Raw genomic sequence first — 20242 nt, forward strand, 5'->3', positions numbered from 1 at the left:
ATTACTATTATGTAAAATGTAGTTGCGAAACCTGAATTGATAAATGAGCCACATTAACTTTAGATTTCCTGCATAACTAAATGATATTCCATATTACGTATTTTTTAGACTTTGGATTGCTATTTTGCGGAGTACGGACAATAAAGAACAAGTAAATAAAATTAATTGTGTTTCCCGCATAATAAATGAGACCATTTAGATTTTAGATTTCCTGCATAAATCAATGGGATTACAGATTACTTATATTTTAGATTTTGAATTACGGATATCAAACATTCTTAATTTACCTTCATTAAGTAGGATATTAATTAACGTTAGAATTGACTTGTATAAAACAATAAATGCATGATTGTTGAATCTTTTTTATACACTAGTATGATACCCGTGCGATGCACGAACTAACAATTTAAAATATTTAGATTATTTTCATATATGAAAAAAAGATATTAGATTTATTCATTTATATAGTTTTGTTATTTAATAGTTATGTTGATTTGATATGAAAAAGTTATGAATATAGATATTTGTAATTAAAATATGAATTGATATTTAAGATGGGTAATTAGTTAAAAGAAAATTTTTTAATTAAAATTTCAATAAAAATTATTTAAAATTACAAATTATTAAAGACTTCTTGGTAAATTATATTATTAGTTGAAGTACAATTTCTTCTAGAGTTACCACAAATACAAATTTTGAGACCTTTGGGATGGTTAACTCTAGATGCAACAATATACAATTGAGTATCGACAAAAACTGGTTTCCTCAATAACAATTTAACATGAGATCATATTTGCTATTTTGCCCTTGACTTTTATTAATAGACATTGCATATGAAAGCATTAACTGAAATTGTCTTCCTTGTGATTTGAATGGCAACTTTATATATTTAAATAATAAAATTAATGATGAAATTATAATTAATTATAATATTTGAAAGTATATATTTATTTGAAATTATAAGATTTATATGTTCGTGTTGAAATTGATTACTTAAAAATTATGTTATGAAAAGTCTTAATTACCATAGTAAGATTGATATTATTTTAAGTAAAAAAATATACAATAATCAAATGAAAGCAATCTCTATGTTTAATTACCATAGTAAGATTAAAGTGTTAAATGCATGTTTGTTTTTTTTTTTTTGAAAATTTAAATACATGTTTGTAATTATGAATAATATGTGTGTGTTTAATTTCGTTTAATTATAGACCTAATATGTGTATATTTAATTTTCCTTAATTATGTCCAAATATGTGTATATTTAATTTCCTTTAATTATGAATAATATGTGTATGTTTAATTTCGTTTAATTATAGGTAGAATATGTGTATATTTAATTTTCTATAATTATGTCCGAATATGTTTTTGTTTAATTTTCTTTAATTATTCCGTAATATGTGTAACATTAATTCCTTAATTGATTAGATAAAATCTATATAACGGAAAGTATAAAAAATAGTTTAATAAAAGTATAATGTGTGAATTAATTTTTTAATTACCATAATTATTAAGATTTTATTCAATTCAAAGTAACCATTAACATAATTTTATGTGTGTAATAATATTTAAATTGGAATAATTTGCATAATTGAATGGACGTAGTAATCTGTGAATTATTTGTAGGATATTACCAAATCAATCTATCCTATCACTAAATCAATCGAACACATTTTAAAAATCTAATTTATTATTGGTTGTTGGTTATTATAGTACTTGTATTTATTCAATTTTTATTTAAATATACCAAATACCTCCTCTTATGCATACCTTTATATCAACTGATAAAAACAATTAACACAATTAGCTATCATCTATCTATCACTAAATCAATCAACTATTAACTACTTAAGCCTATTTAAAGCATAAAATCAATCAACTATTAACTACTTAAGCCTATTTAAAGCATACTTAAGAAATGACAATAACTACTTAAGCCTATTTAAAGCATACTTAAGAAATGACAATTACTACTTAAGCCTATTTAAAGCATACTTAAGAAATGACAATTGTAAACTCTTGAACAATTCTTGGAAGACCTTGGATGACAATTGTAAACTCTTGAACAATTCTTGGAAGACCTTGGAATCCTGTGATCCAAAAAATTGTAACCTAGTGTGAAGCTGAGTTTGATCAGCAAGCATTATCTAATATTTGGCTTTTTTGGGTTTCAAAAATCATTAATGCAATTCCACATGTTCCTCAAATGACGTAGTAAGGCCACGCTTGATTAATTAATACTATGAGTGCGTGATAATCATATACTATACAGAGCGAGTTAATTAACTATCTTCCTGGAGTCCCATCTATTCAAGTGTCATATCTTCCCACTCTCATCTATGACAAAGACAAGGAATTGATTGATGGTGTTTTGAAGGTCTTATCAATGGTGCCCAAAGCACAATACCTTTTATTCACTTCACTTTATGAGCTTGAAGCTCGCGCCATTGACGCTATAAAGCAAACCTTAAATTCTCTTCCCATCCACACAATCAGCCCTGCAATTCCCTACATACTTCAGCGCCATAGACAAAACCCCTTCTCAATCCATGCATGCGAATGTGCAGAGAGGGGATGGAGATTTGGTGGGGAAGGGAGAAATTGGTAGGCTGTTGAAGAGATTCATAGATTTGGAGAATGCAGAGTTAAAGGAGATGAGGAGAAGAGCAAAAGTGCTGCAACAAATATGTAACACATCTATGAAGAATGGTGGTTCTTCTTATGTAACCATTGATACTTTCATAAATAAAAAACAACAGAACTAAGAGAGATGAAAATTAGTGGTGGTGGCTGACTGGGTTTCTTCTTGTATTTATAACCATAAAGAGAGAGGCTGTGGATGGAAGAATAAAACAAATGGTAGTCCTTCACATGCATGGATTAGGGAGGCTATTTCGGCCCTACATAATTCTGCCCCCTAATTAGCCAAATTAATTAAGGGAAGATTAGGTAATTGTGTAACTAAATTTAAGGAAATAAATTTGATAGGAGGAGAATAAATTTTGAGATAGGAATTTTGGAATAATTTTTACAAAATTACCACTTATGTCAAAATGTTTGATAGTACAAAATGTCTTTGAGTTTGGGAGGAAAAACTCAATCAGACACTTCTATTATTATTATTATTATTATTATTATACACATATACATACATACATACATACATATATATATATATATATATATATATATATATATATATATTAATCTCAATAAAATTATTGTTTACTTAATTAATAAATACTTAAAATTTGTAAATTACAACAAAAATCAGTAATCTCATTTGATGAATACATAAAAATTTACGTGTTCATTGTTTTATTTGGAGGCTAATTTTATTTTCAATCAATTAGGGTTTCCTTTTTCATTTTCTGTCAATTAAGTGCAATTAAGGCACAGATATTCATGAAAGTTATATCAATATTATTATTATTATTATTATTAATTAATTAATTAATTAATATTGTTCCCATAAATTTATTCATTAATTATAATATTACCATAATAACCAATTATAATTAATATTATTTTATCATAATAAATTCTATCATAATAATTACCATATTACTAATAATGAATTATAACCAATTATTATAATTAATATATTCTGTCATAATAATTATCATATTACTAAAATGTCCTACGTTTGGGCGGGAAAATTTTAGAGGAGGATATTGTTTTTATATATAGTATAAATTATGAATGTTTCACTTTATGAATAGGAAAATATCATTTTTCTTGTGTATTACGTTCATTATATTTTGCTTTTTTTTTTTTTAAATGGAATAAAATTTCTAAATTAATCACTATCAATTGGGTTAATCTACGATGGATTGTTAGCTAATTCAATTGTTATACATGTGAGTGATGTGACGAGTGTTAAATTATTAATAAAATTACGAAAATGAGACAATACAGGGCGTTATACTATATTGGGGTCAATTTATGTAAGAGTAAACACCCATGTGAGAACATTAAAATGCATTATTGTATTTACAAAATTATAAAAGTATATCGATAAATGAAAAAGTACAACTAACAAATTTCCGAACTCTACAAGCGAACCACACAAAATTGTAAAATATAGTAATTTGTCAAATACACTTTTACATGACATAAGGTGTATAAGTTATTAAGTTCACATTTAAATATTATCATATGCACTTTGTAGTTTTCATGATGTACATTTAGACCTAAACATTTTTTAAAAAAATTCAACCGCATATTACATTTTGCATACAATTAATTAGCTCACAAGGTTAAATGTAAGGTTGCATCTGCTATAATTTTTTTAAAAACAATTTTATAATTCTCCCAATACTCATTGCTGGCTATATTTTCCCAGTTTTCCAAATTTACAAGTAAATATATTTTCTATTTTTAATTAAAATTTCATTTATAATTAAAAAATTAAGGTTTTTTAGTTATTTATATTCCATTTTTGCCACAACTGGGGAGACGAAATCCACGATTTCAGAGAAGAACAAGATTCCAACGTGCAATTCTGAATTGTCCATCTCACCAACAAAATAATAATTCTGAATTGTCCAAATCATCTGAGCTGTTTATTCAGTAATCACATTGTGCACCACTTCCCATCATTTTAAAAATAAAATAAAATTTGAAATATAAATATTTCAAAAGTTTTAATAATTAAAAAATTCATTAATATAAATATATAATAATACACAACATGATTTTTTATTCTATAAAAATAATAAGTTACGTTAACTACTAATCTATCTTACATAGTTTTCAAAAAAAAAATTACATAAATATAAATAAAACTTTTAATTAAAAAGTCTAAAATATCATTTTAAACCATGATACTTTTAACTTCGCTATAATCTTACCACTAGTTATTTTTGTGTTGTCATTCTATAGCATATGCTCTGGCACGTTATTATTGTCATACTATATACTCTATCACCTCATCATACATCCTGCAATGTTATCTTTACCATGTCAACTGTCTTCGTCACATTATCAATGTTATTTTATTAAATACTAATAAATTAAAATATTATATTTAAATTATATAATGTGATAATAATGAATTGACAAAACATATGATATAGCAATGACAAGGAAAAAATGATGAGTTATTAAGGTTATGATTAAATTAAAAATATCGTTATTTACAAAATTCGTGATCGAATTGATAGTTAAAAAAGAAATATAAAAATATCAATAATTGTTATAAGTTTTTATCGATTAAGATGATAAGGTAGGATTTACCTAACCTTGTAAAACTAAACATAAAAATAAAAATATCAATAATAGTTGAGTGATTTAAAGTGATATTATTTGGATGCTTTTAATAGACAAGAAAACAAATCATATCAGAAAATGGGCTGGTGAACATTGGCCCATGAAACACATGTAAACCACACTTTTGGGTCCGAAAAGGTGTGGGCCCAATGTTCCCCGGTCGGACACGTGTCTACTCCGAGCTACAGTGTGACAGCCCAAGTAGCCTTTTCTCAGGTTAGTTTCGACTTTTCTGTCATTCCGTGAACTGTAAACTAATGAGTGCCCCAAAATAGAAAAGGAATAGAAAGAAAGAGATCAGTCATCGTATTTCCTTTCGGGATAGGCTCATAGCCTCAGCAGGTATATTACTGTATCGTGATTACAAAAGTTCGGTTTCAGAGAGAGAGAGAGAAGTTGATAATTGTAGAGAGAGAGAGAAATTATTATTATTATTATTAATTTTTTTCTGTGGAGACAGTAGTTTTGATCCAAGCAGAGTTATATAGTGACGAATTCGAAGCCTGTGGAAGCTGAAGAGGTTCGAGGATCGGTGCTATTAGCTGAGTTGAACTTCGTGATGCTCTGGAGCTGAGAATCTGCGGTTCGCTACTGAGATCGACTGTGGTGCAGTTCGGAGGTGAGTTGTGTTGGTTGGATACTTGGATCAGTGTTCGTTGAGAATCAAACGAATGCTTATGCTAAATTGTTGTTTTGTTATTCGCAAGTAATTATGTGATTGCTTTCGTTTTTGTAGTGATGTAACTGTTGTTTCTGAGGATTTGTGTTAGTTTATGGATGAGTTTTCACTTTTAATTCGGATTTAGTGTTGGAGTAAGCTGTAAGTCGGTGGTGTGAGCCGGGGCCCGGGTGTAGTAGTTGTTGTGAAGATGAGAGGGTGAGAGAAGACGTTTTTGGAATGCAAGTTGGATACCTAAACTCAGTTTGGAATTAATAGGAGTGAGTTTTGTGTTGTTCGAGTCTAGGATTGGATTAGTTATTAAATGAATGCAGCAATCTCTTTCCGTTTTAGGATTCGGATTGATGAAAATTTTTGTTTTATTGATTCCGAGATCCATGGTGATTTTTCAGCTTTATATGACATCAACTGCAGAGTTCATACTTATTTGGTACTTAAAATGCCTGGATTGTGGTTATTGAGAGCAGATACTTTATTGCTCCTAGCTTCTAAGAGCATGGCCATCAATGTATCTTTCTTGGTTCATGTCAGGCCAAGATCTGGTTTATAATCTTCAAACAGATGTAGGTGAATGGTTTTTGATGGTTTCATACTCCTGCAAGTTACAAGATCATGTCAGAAAAAAAAAATAAAAAAAATAAGAGAAGATGCAGTGCGCGTGCTTCCCACGCGCCCGCTGGGGCGAGTCAGAGTGGCCGCCAACTGGCGGCCACTCTGACATTAACTCACCTTTTTTTTTTTTTTTAAATTTCAAATGTCAGATTTTATAGTTTTGTTTTTCTTTTCCTTTTATTTTTTAATCTCCTTCCATTATCTCTTTCCTAATCACACTTACAAAAACTCTTAAAATACCGTGAAAAAACCCGACTGATAAGGATGCTCTAAGGATAGTTTATAAACAGCATAAAGAACTATAGGATAAGTCTTTGGTTTCCTATGTCAAACTTTTGCAGAAGATGTACAGTTTACGTGCTAGCACTGATAGGATGCCACACAGGATTTTGTGCTTTTATGAGTCCAAAAATATATCTGTCATTCTTCTATAAAGTGCTTACATGGTTTGATGGGCTTGCAGAGAGGTGTAAAGAAACAGCTATGGCATGGGTATTTGATGTGTGATCATCATGGAAAATAATGAAAGGTATAAAACCAGTTAGCCTCTTAATTTCTTTAAGGATGACTTCATGTAAGAATTACATTGCATCAGTTAACTGGCACTTCTATTGATCTGTAGGACTGATGAGAAGGTCTTCCCAAATGGAGATTCCTATGTGGGTAGTATTAACGGAATGCTTCCCCATGGAAAAGGTAGATATATATGGTCGGATGGAAGTGTTTATGATGGTGATTGGGATGAAGGAAAGATGACTGGGAAAGGACGGATTATTTGGTCATCAGGATCTACTTATGAGGGTGACTTTTCTGGAAATTACCTCCATGGGTATGGTACCTTTAATGGTCGTGATGGTTCTATATATAGAGGTTCCTGGAGGATGAATAATCAGCATGGTATTGGAAGAAAGCAGTATCACAATGCAGATGTTTATGATGGTTGTTGGAGAGAAGGGGTTCGTGAGGGCAGTGGTAGATATGCATGGAGTAATGGGAACTTGTACATTGGGAATTGGCAAAATGGGAAAATGTGTGGTAGGGGTGGTATGAAGTGGTCTAATGGAGATCTTTTTGATGGTTTTTGGTTGAATGGGTTAAGACATGGGTCAGGCTGTTACAGGTTTGCTGATGGAAGTTACTTTTTTGGAACGTGGGCTAAAGGCCTAAAAGATGGATGTGGAACTTTTTATCCTGCTGGAAGCAAGCTTTCCTCTCTCGATAAATGTAAGATTGATAAGCATCAGGACAAGATAAAAAGGATGCTATCTCATAGTTCATCGGTGAGTATAGTGAGTACAGAGGAGTCAGACAAACCTGAAGTGAAACGTAGTCTTTCTGAGAAGATCTCAAATAGCTTTGGAAGAGGTTCTGGGAGAATATCACATAAGACTGCATCACTGGTGAGTGACTGGATTATTGATGACTCTAGAGAGATGTTACCAGAAGATGCCTCATCCATGTTATCTAACAATTCACTAGACGGTCAGAGTGATTTGTTGGACAATAGTACTGTGGCTTATGAAAGAGAATACATGCAAGGAGTCCTTATCAAAGAAAGGGTTAGGACGGTAACAAGACTATCCCTCAAAAGTAAACAGAAGCGTAAGTTTCACGCAAAAGAAGTAAAGAGGAGTTCATGCATTGACTTTTTTAAAGGCCGTAAGAGCTATTACCTGATGCTTAATTTGCAGCTTGGTATCCGGTAAATATTTGAATTGCTACTCGTGTACTTGATGGTCTTTCTTTTCCATGCATTCTCTAAAACTATCAAGAACAACAAATTTATTGCCAATTGCAAAAATCACTATCTTCAAATTTAAATTTTTAAAGTCTACAGGTACTCTGTGGGGAAGATCACGCCTGTTCCTATCCGGGAAGTGAGACTGTCAGATTTTGGAGAGCAGGCTAGGATAAAGATGTATTTTCCTAGAAAAGGCTCTCAATTTACGCCTCCCCACTATTCAATTGATTTCTATTGGAAGGACTATTGCCCTATGGTTTTCAGGTGTCTAACATCTTAAGAACTAATATGTTATTAATGTTCTTTCATTTATACCTGTAAATTATCCATTTATGCAAAATGCAATACTTGATAATTAGTCTGATTAAAATATAATCTCCAGGAATTTAAGGGAGTTGTTCAAGTTAAATGCAGCAGAGTACATGATGTCCATCTGTGGTGATGATGGTTTGAGAGAGCTTTCATCTCCTGGAAAAAGTGGCAGTATTTTTTATCTTTCTCGTGACGATAGATTTGTCATCAAGACTTTAAAAAAGTCTGAGCTTAAGGTATGAATACACAAGGTTTATAGAATTTTATGGCCATGTTTTGCTTATCACATGTTATGCCTAACCAGTTTCATGTGTCGAGTCTTGACATGATTCTATAATTTCTTTAACGGAGGAACTTTTAAATTTGAAATTTGAACTCAAAATATTATACTTCCAATATGTGGGTATCACAACTTTGCATGGTATGGACCATGGCCATATGTTCCATTTATGGGACCACATGCAGCCTTGATGTTGCTAATGGGTAGTCATCAATTTTTTCACAGAAATGATACTGTATGTCAAAAATGCTGCATTTCTGCTACCATGATCATTACTTTTAAGATCAACATAAGATTCCTGTACACCATTCAGAAATGTTTCTTGTTGGCAATAAAGTGCACCAATCTGTCCTGATTGACTACTACTACTCTTACTATGATTTTCTCTTATTACATGTGTAGGTTCTATTGAAAATGCTCCCTTCTTACTACAAACATGTAAAAGACCATGAGAACACACTCATAACGAAATTTTTTGGGCTTCACAGAATATCATTCAGGAGAGGAAAAAAGGTAGGGAATATCCTTGAGTCCTGGCTCTGTTTGCTGGCATGACCTCTACTCATAACTGATATGCATTATTGACTTATTTTGTTGTTAGGTACGCTTTGTAGTCATGGGAAATATGTTTTGCACTGAACTGCATATACATCGACGGTATGATTTAAAGGGTTCTTCTCATGGAAGATTTACAAACAAAGATGAAATTGACGAGGGTACTACATTGAAGGATCTTGATTTGACATATGAGTTTCATATGGATAAATTATTACGTGAAATACTTTTTAGGTAATCTTGTTTTCCTTTCTTGAAAGTGTTTGGACGTAACATGCTTGATCATCTATTCTGTGAATTCATTTAATACGCTAAAATCCAAACCAAAAACACTTTTAACATCCTGCATTTAATATGCTACACTTTTGATAGCATTCTAAAGTAGTAAGTAAATCAAAGGAAAGCCTGCTTTGCTCTCAGTGTATGGAAATTCGTCAAAATCTTGCAAGTTTGGTAATACTGCTTGCGTGAAAATGGCATCCAGTTGGGTATCCTAGTTTTAGTATTGGTTACCCAAAAAGGGAGAGACTTCTCCATAGGTGACAATTTCCATGTTTAACAGCTGAAAATTTATGAAACTAAAATTCATAAAGCAATTGCCATTGAATATAAAGCGGCCTTAGAAAGGTTGTGCAATGCTGAGAAGTAATCAATTCTTAAGATTCATACTGCAGGTGTGAGAAAATTATACTATTAATTTATTATTGCCTCTTTTAGTCATGAACAAAAACGTTTACATTTTCTGCAGGCAATTATCTCTCGACTGTCAGTTCTTAGAATCACAACAAATAATTGATTATAGTCTTCTATTGGGATTGCACTTTAGAGCTCCTGAGCATCTGACAGCACTGTTAGAGCCTCCTGATTCTGTGCACAAACCAGAGACTAGTACTACTCTAAGCGATGGTAAACATCCATTCCCACAACAATATTTCCTATTTGTTCAGTCACCTTCAATCTTTTCTTAGTTATGGTCTTCTACTTAAACTGTTCTTACTACACTATTCGGTTTTGCTTCTTCAAGGGGGGACCTCTCAGGGCGAGATCTCAATCCCTCCAAGGGGTTTGCTTTTAGTAACCCATGAGCCTAGCTCAGTGAGCAATGAACCGGGTCCCCACATAAGAGGAAATACATTGAAAGCCTACTCTGTTGGTGATAAAGAGGTTGATCTCCTTTTACCTGGCACTGGAAGGTATTTTTTGCTTCCCCTTGCCCTTGCTCTAAGAGGCTATTTTTTAATTTTTTTCTTCTAAATGAAACTTGCTTGTCACTGAACTTATCTCGACCCTTGGTGCCCATTAATATAATGACTCTTACTGTGGTTCATTTGTTAGCCTTCCATGATCTGATTGCCAGTACGCTAAGAGACTGAGTAATTATGTTAAAACTGATTTACTTTTGGTTTTTTTTTTCAGGCTGAGGGTGCAGTTAGGCGTGAACATGCCAGCTCAAGCAACCCACAAGCTTATGCAGGATGGCACTGATTCTGCTGAAGTTGAACTGTTCGAGGTGTACGATGTTGTTCTGTATATGGGCATAATCGACATATTGCAGGAATACAACATGAAAAAGAAATTAGAGCACGCTTACAAATCCATGCAGATCGACCCCATGTCAATTTCAGCCGTGGAACCCAAGCTCTATTCCAAACGTTTTATCAATTTTCTAGAGAAAGTGTTTCCTACTGGACCTTAGCTTGAAAGTTCATTATCCTGCCCAACAATACTTTTGCTGTTGAATTTGTAGCGCTAGATTATAGACAGTATAGCTATTTTTAAGATTCATTGTAAATGCATTTTATCAGTTGAATTTTCCCTTCATTATCCAACCAGGTGATTAACCATCGTATCGCATACGTTGCACTGTATATTCAAGTCTGCTCCAGCCTCCAGCTTTCAGGATGTGTCGACCGTTTTGTATTTGGCATCCAACTGTGGCTAAGCGTGCAGATTCTTTTAGTTGGTACATTCTAATACTGTGCTTATCTTTGAGTAATGTGATTTAAAAAAAAAAAAAAAAAAAAAAAAAAGCCTTCATGTGAATAACTCCAATCAAATTGGTCAGGTTTGACTTGATAAATACTGCTCCTAGCATAAGCAGTTTATTGACCTTCTTGGTTTGAGTCAGTTACCTATAAGTAACTTAGGTTGGGGCGCCTTTTGTAGTCCTTTGTTGGCTAAGGTTATAAAACAGAATTTACTTAATGAACACTTTCATGTAGTAACTATAGGAAATTTATGTTAAAACAGACAAATATTTGTCAATGTGAGTTGGGTAGTTGGTGCAAGGTTGAGATGAGGCATTCACTACATACTTGATGGAGACATGGAGTAATACAATAGAGATTGCATGTGCTTCGTGAAGGGAATAAGTGTGCATATTGGTTGGTTAATATTGGCCAAAATACGTGTTGAGAAATTACAATCCTTGGAAATCCTCTAAATGGGATGAATATTCTCTTTCGAGCCGACGCTGGTGGTGCAATAACTCGAAGGGTTATCTAGGCAGGACGGCTGCCGTCCCTACTGTAGATAGATGTACAAAAAAGAAAAAAAAAACAATAGAGATTTCATGACATAAAACGTTATAATAATTAATTAAATATTCATTTAAATGTAATTCAAAGAGTAATATTTGAAAGGATAAAATATTTTCACTCAAAAATAAAATAATTTTATCATTTTCCATTACTTATTCATTAAAACTAAAGAGTAAGGTAACTGACATCAGTTTCAAGAAGCAAAACAGTAAATGCTCCCACATCCACACACCCTCAGAGAGCAAAAACATGCATTAAATTCATGATCAGTTTAAAATTCACAGCACATGCACTATTAAGACGGAAGTAAATAGCATCTATCACCCATTCACCAATTAATAACTCCGGCCAGCATTAAAGCTGCTCTCTCTGACCGTCAGATCCCTCACCACCACTTCAGTGTTTGGATTCCATCTCCATAACTGCACCCAACGTTTACATTTTCCCTTCAGTCAAATCCACACTGTTACTGTGGAAAAATCAATCTGACCAATACTTTGCCCATTAATTGAGTCATCCTGGTATGAACATGAATTAGTCTGAGTATGATACGAGCTTAAATGTGTCTCTTACAGTTAGAGCTTATTCAGGATACTTCATGGTCTAACAAATAAAAAATCCACTCAGTATATATTTGAACATCGTTCTTTTTAAAATTTCTTTTTTAATTAAAATTAAAAAAAAAATAAAAAATAAAAAAATAAAAAACACTGATACATAGATACAAAAGGCAAAGTTACGTACATGAAACCATATGGTGTCTGATATCTATCTTTACCACTAAGCAGAGCATTTGATTAAAACCCTCTAACCATATTTAACACTTCTAAAGTTAAAAAAAAAAATGAAACTGTTTTCTTTATAATTAAAGCTATAATTTCATTTATATATATAATATATATAAAAGGTTAAAAACATATTAATTTCTAGGATTTTTAATTTTCAGTACACATTATTATACTATTTGACAGTGGATGTACTACCTATAACCTATATACTATATAGTATAGATCACTTGTATGTACGTTTAACCCTAATTGGCAAAACCCTACAAACAAATAAACCCAAGTTATCTATACTGACCGGCTCAAAGCAATTTGTTATCTAGAGAGTTCTTTGTTAGTTGATCGTCTATTTCACTTTTTTAGTCGGTTTCGCCTTTTTTTTAGTCGGTTTCGTCTTTTTTTCTGTGCCATGAAACAAATTTTGTCTGTATATACTAAAAAAAATTCATGAATTCCAAAAACCCATTAGTAAAAGGTGAAAAGGTTTGTTTTTGAATTCCAAAAACCCATTAGTAAAAGGTGAAGAGTTTTGTTTTTGCTCTGTTAGAATTCTGCATTCTAATGGCTATGTATATAGTTTCATTTCTTTCTCCCTGGCGAAGAAACCCTAACAACATCATATTTGACAAAAAATACAAGAATTAATTAAGAAAAAAATTCCCTTAATAATAAATTAATCTTAAAAAATAAAATCCATTAATTAACTCAGATCCCATTGATTACTGTGTCCAAAAGTACACAAAACATAAAAATAATAATAATAATAATAATAATGCCCCTAATCCATAATCATATCTCAAAAAAAAAAACTTCAGATAATTTTTTAGATCATAGGAAGGAGAAATCGAGATAAATACAATCTAACATCAAGATGACGACAACACTCTAGTCATACAAGGAACACCCAAAACATCATCCATCGTCATCTACTCGATTCCCGGTAACGCTCTTCACTCCATTGAATCCATCCAGCCGCTGCATAAAAATCCATCTACAATGGAAGGTGCCGGTGGGAATGCCCTCAAATCATCATTTATCTGTGACAAAAAGAGCAAAAAATTACCAAAAAAAAAAAAAAACCAACAGGGATATATAACTATAAAATAATTGTTTTGTTTCTACTAAAAATTTTAAACAACAAACATGAGTATCAAAATTAAGAAGAATTGTTAGATATATCTGAAGAGCAAAACCCTACACGCACACATATACATGTATGTGTGTATGTGTATATATTGATATATTTTGGATCAGAAAAAGGCTTTGAATGGAATGAAGCCTGGTCCGACGCCTTCACTCATGAACCATCAACAACAATACTCCCCCAATGGAGTGTGTGGGATGATGATTAAGTAACTGCATCGAGCCAGACAACATCCCGTTCAAAATTCATCTTCATTTCGTTCCAACTTCGCCGTATAATCTATATGAGAAAAGAGCTTTGGGAGGAATGAAGCCTGGTCCGACGCCTTCACTCATGAACCATCACCAACACTCATTCATGGAGTGTGAGACGATTAAAGTAACTGCGTCGGGCCAGCCAACGTTCCTCTCAAAATAATCTCATGTCCTTCAAACCACCGAAAAAGAAACCTAAAACATATGATATATGTGTGTGTATGTATTTTGAAGAGAGGGAAGGAGAGAATATGAGTATATATGTGTATATATCTTCTATCATAGAAGAATGATTGGCTACTTGAGAACCCTAGGGGCCAATGCAGCTGATTTATAGGGGGAGAAAAAGGTTGTTTGGGGCTGAAACCCTAATTTTAAGAAAATAGAGACGCGCCTATGAAATTTATGTGGGAAACGCGCGCTCGTGCCCAGCCTGGCTTGCCTCCATTTAATAAGACTCATTAATTCACTTTATCTAAATTTGAGAACGAAACCTACCCATTCTATAGGTTTATTATAGGTGGTGAAAAAAATGCAAACTTTTCTGTTTCATGATAATTAAATTTTTAAAATTCTAATAATTTCAAATTAATCTTTTTTACATTTCATATAAATTTTTTATCCAATTATATTAATTAATTAAGATTAATATATAGAATGACTTGTTGGATGCTTAATCGATTTAATTTTGTTAAGTGAAGGTGAAACCCGAGGTGACAATAATTATACCATGGACCCATCACAATTTACATTTATTGAATGTTCACAATTTATATATACTAAATGTTCACAATTTACATTAATATATATTGAAAGCAGTAGACATATTAGATGCTTGGTAATAATAAGGTTTGGAGTTTAACTCTATAACATATTAACTAAAAGGTCATAATTCAAGACGTTCTTCACTCACTATATATACACATTTGATTAGCAGTTGCGAGCATAATTGGTATGCTCAACCAAAAGAGTTTTAAAGAAAAAAAAAAAAAGACATTAAAGTTAACAATGCAATATTACTATTGAGGGCATAATTTGTTCTTTTTTTTTTTTTTTTTTTGAAATAAGGGCATAATTTGTTCTTAATAGCTAATTAGCTATCATTGCCTTCCTTGGCTTGTTTAATGTTGTTCACTTCCATTCCATTGTATGACTCATCTAGTTTGTAATAGTAGTATATTGTAGATACCTTAATAAATTATTAGTTTCTTAATTTGGTATAATAATAACAATTATATATTGTTGATATCTTAAATGATTAGTTTCTTAATTTGGTATAATAATTACAATTATATATTTGAGGACTAGTGGTTTAAGTGAAAGAATTTTTACTATCCTTTAAAATTAAATAAACTTTCAAGTACCTATAATATATATAGTCGAGATGACTTATCCACCCAGATCACACCTTTTGATAGAGTTTATGATTTTTCTCGTAAATCAAAGAGTACTTTTTCAAATAAAATTGAAATAACTTGACACCTACTTAATCAATTTTATGATACAAAAGAAATTAACAATAGATAACTTTATATTGATTTTTATATTTCATGCATGCCCATTGTATTTCATTAGCTTTTCAAACTTTTATTTTATGGTGACAAGCTCACATTTGGTCTTGTTTGAGATTGTATAATGAGAAGAGTAACGTTTTTAGTAAAAATATAACACTTTAAAAAATGTGTCAACAAGTATTATATTTTTACTAAAAACTTATTTTTATCTTCTTTTTTTTTTTTCTCTCTTCTAATAAAATCAAAGCATATGGCAACGGTAGCTTATTAGTGGAAAAAAATTAAATATTTATGCATTGCGATAATTATGTAAAATTATTTAAATTGTAACAATTTAATACGAAATATTTTGTCTGATCTTCTAACAATGCAATTATATCAAAATCTTTAAATCTGATAATTTAATATCAAATATTTGTAGCTTGTAATAATTATATATATCCAATTATAATATTCAAGTTAAAAAAAATACAACATAACCATCTTTAATTTGTTGAGTTGTGTGCACAAATTGTATAAAAAATAAAACCATAAATCATTTTTTTAAAAGAAAAGCAAAATAATATATCAAAATGATGAAACTTTCCTGACAACTCAGCTAGGGTACTTCTTTATAACAATTATTACGTACTAATTAAAAGAATGATGGGGTAGGATGAGTTTAAAGCATGTGCTCCATCTTAGCTAAAAGCATAAGCTGATAGTTGAATTGCACATTTATATTTATATATTATACGCTCAGCAAGATAGACTAAATACTATTTCAATTTGTCAACTACTAATGTACTAGCTAGAATCATAACACCAAAAAAAGGGATAAATTTCTAATTATTTATAGAATCATTTTCACTTTTAGTCCACCAATTGTTGTATTGTACATTAATATTAATAAGTTATTTATAAGAATGTAATTTTTATTAACAGAATTAACATATTCTTAATAACACTTTTTCATTCAATTCATGACCTATAAGGCTATAACTTATACTCAGTCCGTCTCATTTTATGTGTTTGGTTCGGTTAATGAGACTTGATTGAAGTTATTTTTAATTTAATTTTTTATAATATTTAGTATTAGTATATAAAATTTATATATTAAGAAACTACATTAGAAGTACTATTAAACACACAAAAAAAAATACTAAATAAAATTTAAAAAAAAAGAGTTCATTTGAATAATAAATAATTAACATGACAGGTAAATGAGACAAAAGGAGTACTTTATTTTTAATTTATTATAATATTATAATTTTTTAAAAATACAACAAATTTACATTTGATGCTTAAAAAAATCAAAATAGAAAGGTCATAAACATTTTGATAATGCTATGCTGTTAAAAAATCTCTTCATAAGCTAATTAATTATTAATATAAAATTATCATTGCTCTTTTATTTTTAAAAAGAAAAAGAAAATAAAAGCAGAAGTAAGTTCCATAAACATATTTTAAATAAAAATGATAAAAATATACAAAATAAATATTAGATCCAAGGTTTGGTGGGGGTTGCCGGTTTATAAAAGGGATAAGTCAAAGAGTAATCTGGATACTTTCTGGTAATAAAAGTTAGCATGCATATTCCCAATAAAATTATTTCATTTATGATCTATATGATATAATCCATTACAACATTATAATTTCTTTACAATATTTTTATATTTGATACTTTTTACATTAGACATCCATGATATGATCTCCACTGCTATATAAGATTAATACGAGTTCCACACGCATATCACGACCATTGTTGCAAAAATTCCCCGCCTAGGCGCTAGGCGTCCCTAGACCGAGGCGAATTGCTCCCTAAGCGGCCGCCTAGCGCTTAACTCGGCCGAATTTGACCAAGTTAACTCGCTCAACTCGGCAGAGTTAGCCGAGTTAACTCATGCGAGTCGGTCTTGCTAATTATATATATAAGTAAGAGAAACGAGAGATACATATATTAGATATAATATAGTATATGACATACACCCACACACATGCATTATTTTTTTTGTTTTTATAGGTAGTTGCCTAGGTACCGCCAAGGCGCCGCCTAAACTGCTTAGGCACTAGGCGCTAGTCTACCGCCGACTAGCGCCTAGCGCCTACTGCAACCATGATCACGACCAGAAAGTTTAACCGGCGGAGAAAATCATAGTATGTTCTTCGAGTCTCATCCCTATCAAAGATGTTGGTATAATTATGTTGACTAGATACTACGAGTAGGTTAGATTGTAGTAACCAAAAATTGTAGAGCTCTTTATATTTGATAAAATTTTAATATCAAAATAGAAAAATAGTACCAATTATTTATCTTTCTTTTATAAAAAAAAATAGAAAAATAAACAAATGTAAGTACCATAAATTGATATGATTTAAAGATGCTATAAATAGAAACAATAAATATAAGATTATGAAGTTGGTCTGTGTTAACTATTTAAAGATGAGTCAAAAATGATATAAATAAGAACAATAAATATAATATTTTGGGTTTGGTGGGTGTTACTTGTTTGGAGATGGGTCAAAGAATAATCTATATATATATATATATTTACGATAATAGAAATAGATTGACATATTTCGAATAATATTATTTCATTTATTTAGGATTTTTATCATATAATTCATTATAAAATTATAATTGTTAAACAATGGTCCGGATTGATAAAATGAATGTTAGCTGATTGGGTTAGAGGATATGATTACTTGATAACATTAGCTGATTGTAGAAAAGTGTTTGGTAAATTAGCTGTTAGCCGATAGTTGTTTGATATAATTTCTTTTCTCACAAAGCTAATTGAAAAAGTTGTTTTAAACAACTTTTTGAATTTTAGCATTTTAGAGTTAAAAAAGTTGATTAACCAAACACTTATACTAATTTTTTAACTAAGTAAAATAACTAATAGTGGTCAAATAAGTCAAACTTGACTAATAAGCTAACTATTTTACCAAACTACCAATATCTTTATATTTGATCTTTTTTGCATATGGTACGAACTTATTTGAATTTGACCTATGTCATTCATATTCACAAAGTTACACTCTTACTCAGGATAAAACTTGATGGGTCTAAACATATTTAAAATGACGCACAAATATAATAGTCAACAATTCATCATCTTTACAATTACAATTATAGAAGTGTGTGTGTGTATATATATATATATTAAATTATACTATTTTAATTATGTATGTCATATAATTTATTATAAAATTATATTTCTTATTACAGATTTACAATAACTTCATATTCAATACTTTTTTAATATAAAATATTCCGTATTTTTCATCACTATAAGATTAACTTTTCATGTAATCACCTATCAGCCAAGTCATATAATTCAATCAACTTTTTGAGAAAATAATTTTGCATGTAGTCACCTATCACCTATCAATTAACAGCTAATTTAAGAATATTTTTTTACAAATATCAACTAATCAATTCACATACTTAATCAGCTAATAGTTATTTACCAAACGCTTCATATAATTATAAAGAATAAAATATGGGATTTTGGTCTTGGTGAGTGTTAACTGTTTACAGAATAGTAAAGAGTAACTGGTGGCAGTGGTGAGAATTGAATGTCATCTGTACCCACTCCCAACAACCTTCTTCCTTTTTTTGTTTTTGTTTTTTTTTGTTTTTTTTTTTTTTTTTTTTAAGTTTCTGGTTTTCAGGGGGAGACTGGAGAGGACAGATGAGGGCGTGGGTCCCAACAAGACATCAGACAAAAACCAAGAAAGAAAAGGTTTTCGTTATCTTTGAGGAAGTGGGTCCCGCCAGTCAAATTATGGCTTAATCATAAGAGGTGCCCAACACTTGCCGGACATATGACGACACATCATCGCTGTCCCCCCTCACGGTACATATTTGAGTTTAAATAGTCTGGTAAATTTTAAACAAAAAGTGAAAATACTAATAAAAATTAAAATTAAAATAAATATAGTCTTGTATTTTGTGATATTTTCACTTTTAGTTGCTGTCACTTGTCAACGACAGACTATAAAGATGATCTTTTTGTGATTTTTGGGAGGTCAAGTAGGAGAGAGAGCGGAGAAAGAAATATTTAAAAAAAAAAAAAACAAAAAAACAACCCAATTAGCGAGCCCATCGGCAGGTTCACTGTATGCGCCCGGCTGAACGCTGTATGTGCACGAAATGCGCACAAAGACAATAACCTTCTGCCTTCTCTCTCTTATGCGAGACCCACAAAAAATTTGGGTCTTGCAGGATAAACTTATCATTCTTTCTTTTGCATGAACTTTTTTTTTTAGTACTACTGACTCTGTTACAATTCTGTATATGTTCATAACTAAATCTTATGCATGAACTTAAAAGCTGCAAAAACCTCCCAAAAAGTCATTGATAGGGATCTCCTAATTTGATCACTTTTGAACAGTTGATTTATGCAAATTAAGAAAATTTAATATAGTATATATATCTGAATGTTCTTGATGTTATATTTTTCTTGCTGAGCCCAAGCGTGTTATTAGGCTGTAATTTCCTAGTGGGTTAGCAAAGTAAGGTTGAGGCTTTGAACATTGAGTAGGTTAGCCCAAGATGAATGCAAGGCAA

The 20242-nt window shown here is 31.0% G+C and overlaps 1 protein-coding gene across 2 annotated transcripts; it reads left to right on the plus strand.

Annotated features, from left to right (window-relative positions):
- Positions 1 to 5520: 5520 nt before the first annotated feature.
- LOC116032390 (phosphatidylinositol 4-phosphate 5-kinase 7-like) lies at positions 5521 to 11304 on the plus strand. Of its 2 annotated transcripts, XM_031274910.1 has the most exons (11): positions 5521 to 5613; positions 5732 to 5890; positions 7026 to 7091; positions 7185 to 8264; positions 8400 to 8567; positions 8686 to 8851; positions 9298 to 9408; positions 9497 to 9684; positions 10199 to 10356; positions 10475 to 10643; positions 10867 to 11304. In XM_031274910.1, the coding sequence occupies exons 3-11, from the start codon at positions 7075 to 7077 to the stop codon at positions 11144 to 11146; spliced, it is 2337 nt and encodes a 778-aa protein (XP_031130770.1). In that variant the 5' UTR covers positions 5521 to 5613; positions 5732 to 5890; positions 7026 to 7074; the 3' UTR covers positions 11147 to 11304. The 2 variants fall into 2 exon arrangements, with proteins under 2 accessions (XP_031130770.1, XP_031130768.1); XM_031274908.1 differs by having other exon boundaries at positions 5526 to 5890.
- The last annotated feature ends 8938 nt before the right edge of the window (positions 11305 to 20242 follow it).

Source organism: Ipomoea triloba, chromosome 10, assembly GCF_003576645.1.
Source record: "Ipomoea triloba cultivar NCNSP0323 chromosome 10, ASM357664v1".
NCBI lineage: Eukaryota > Viridiplantae > Streptophyta > Magnoliopsida > Solanales > Convolvulaceae > Ipomoea > Ipomoea triloba.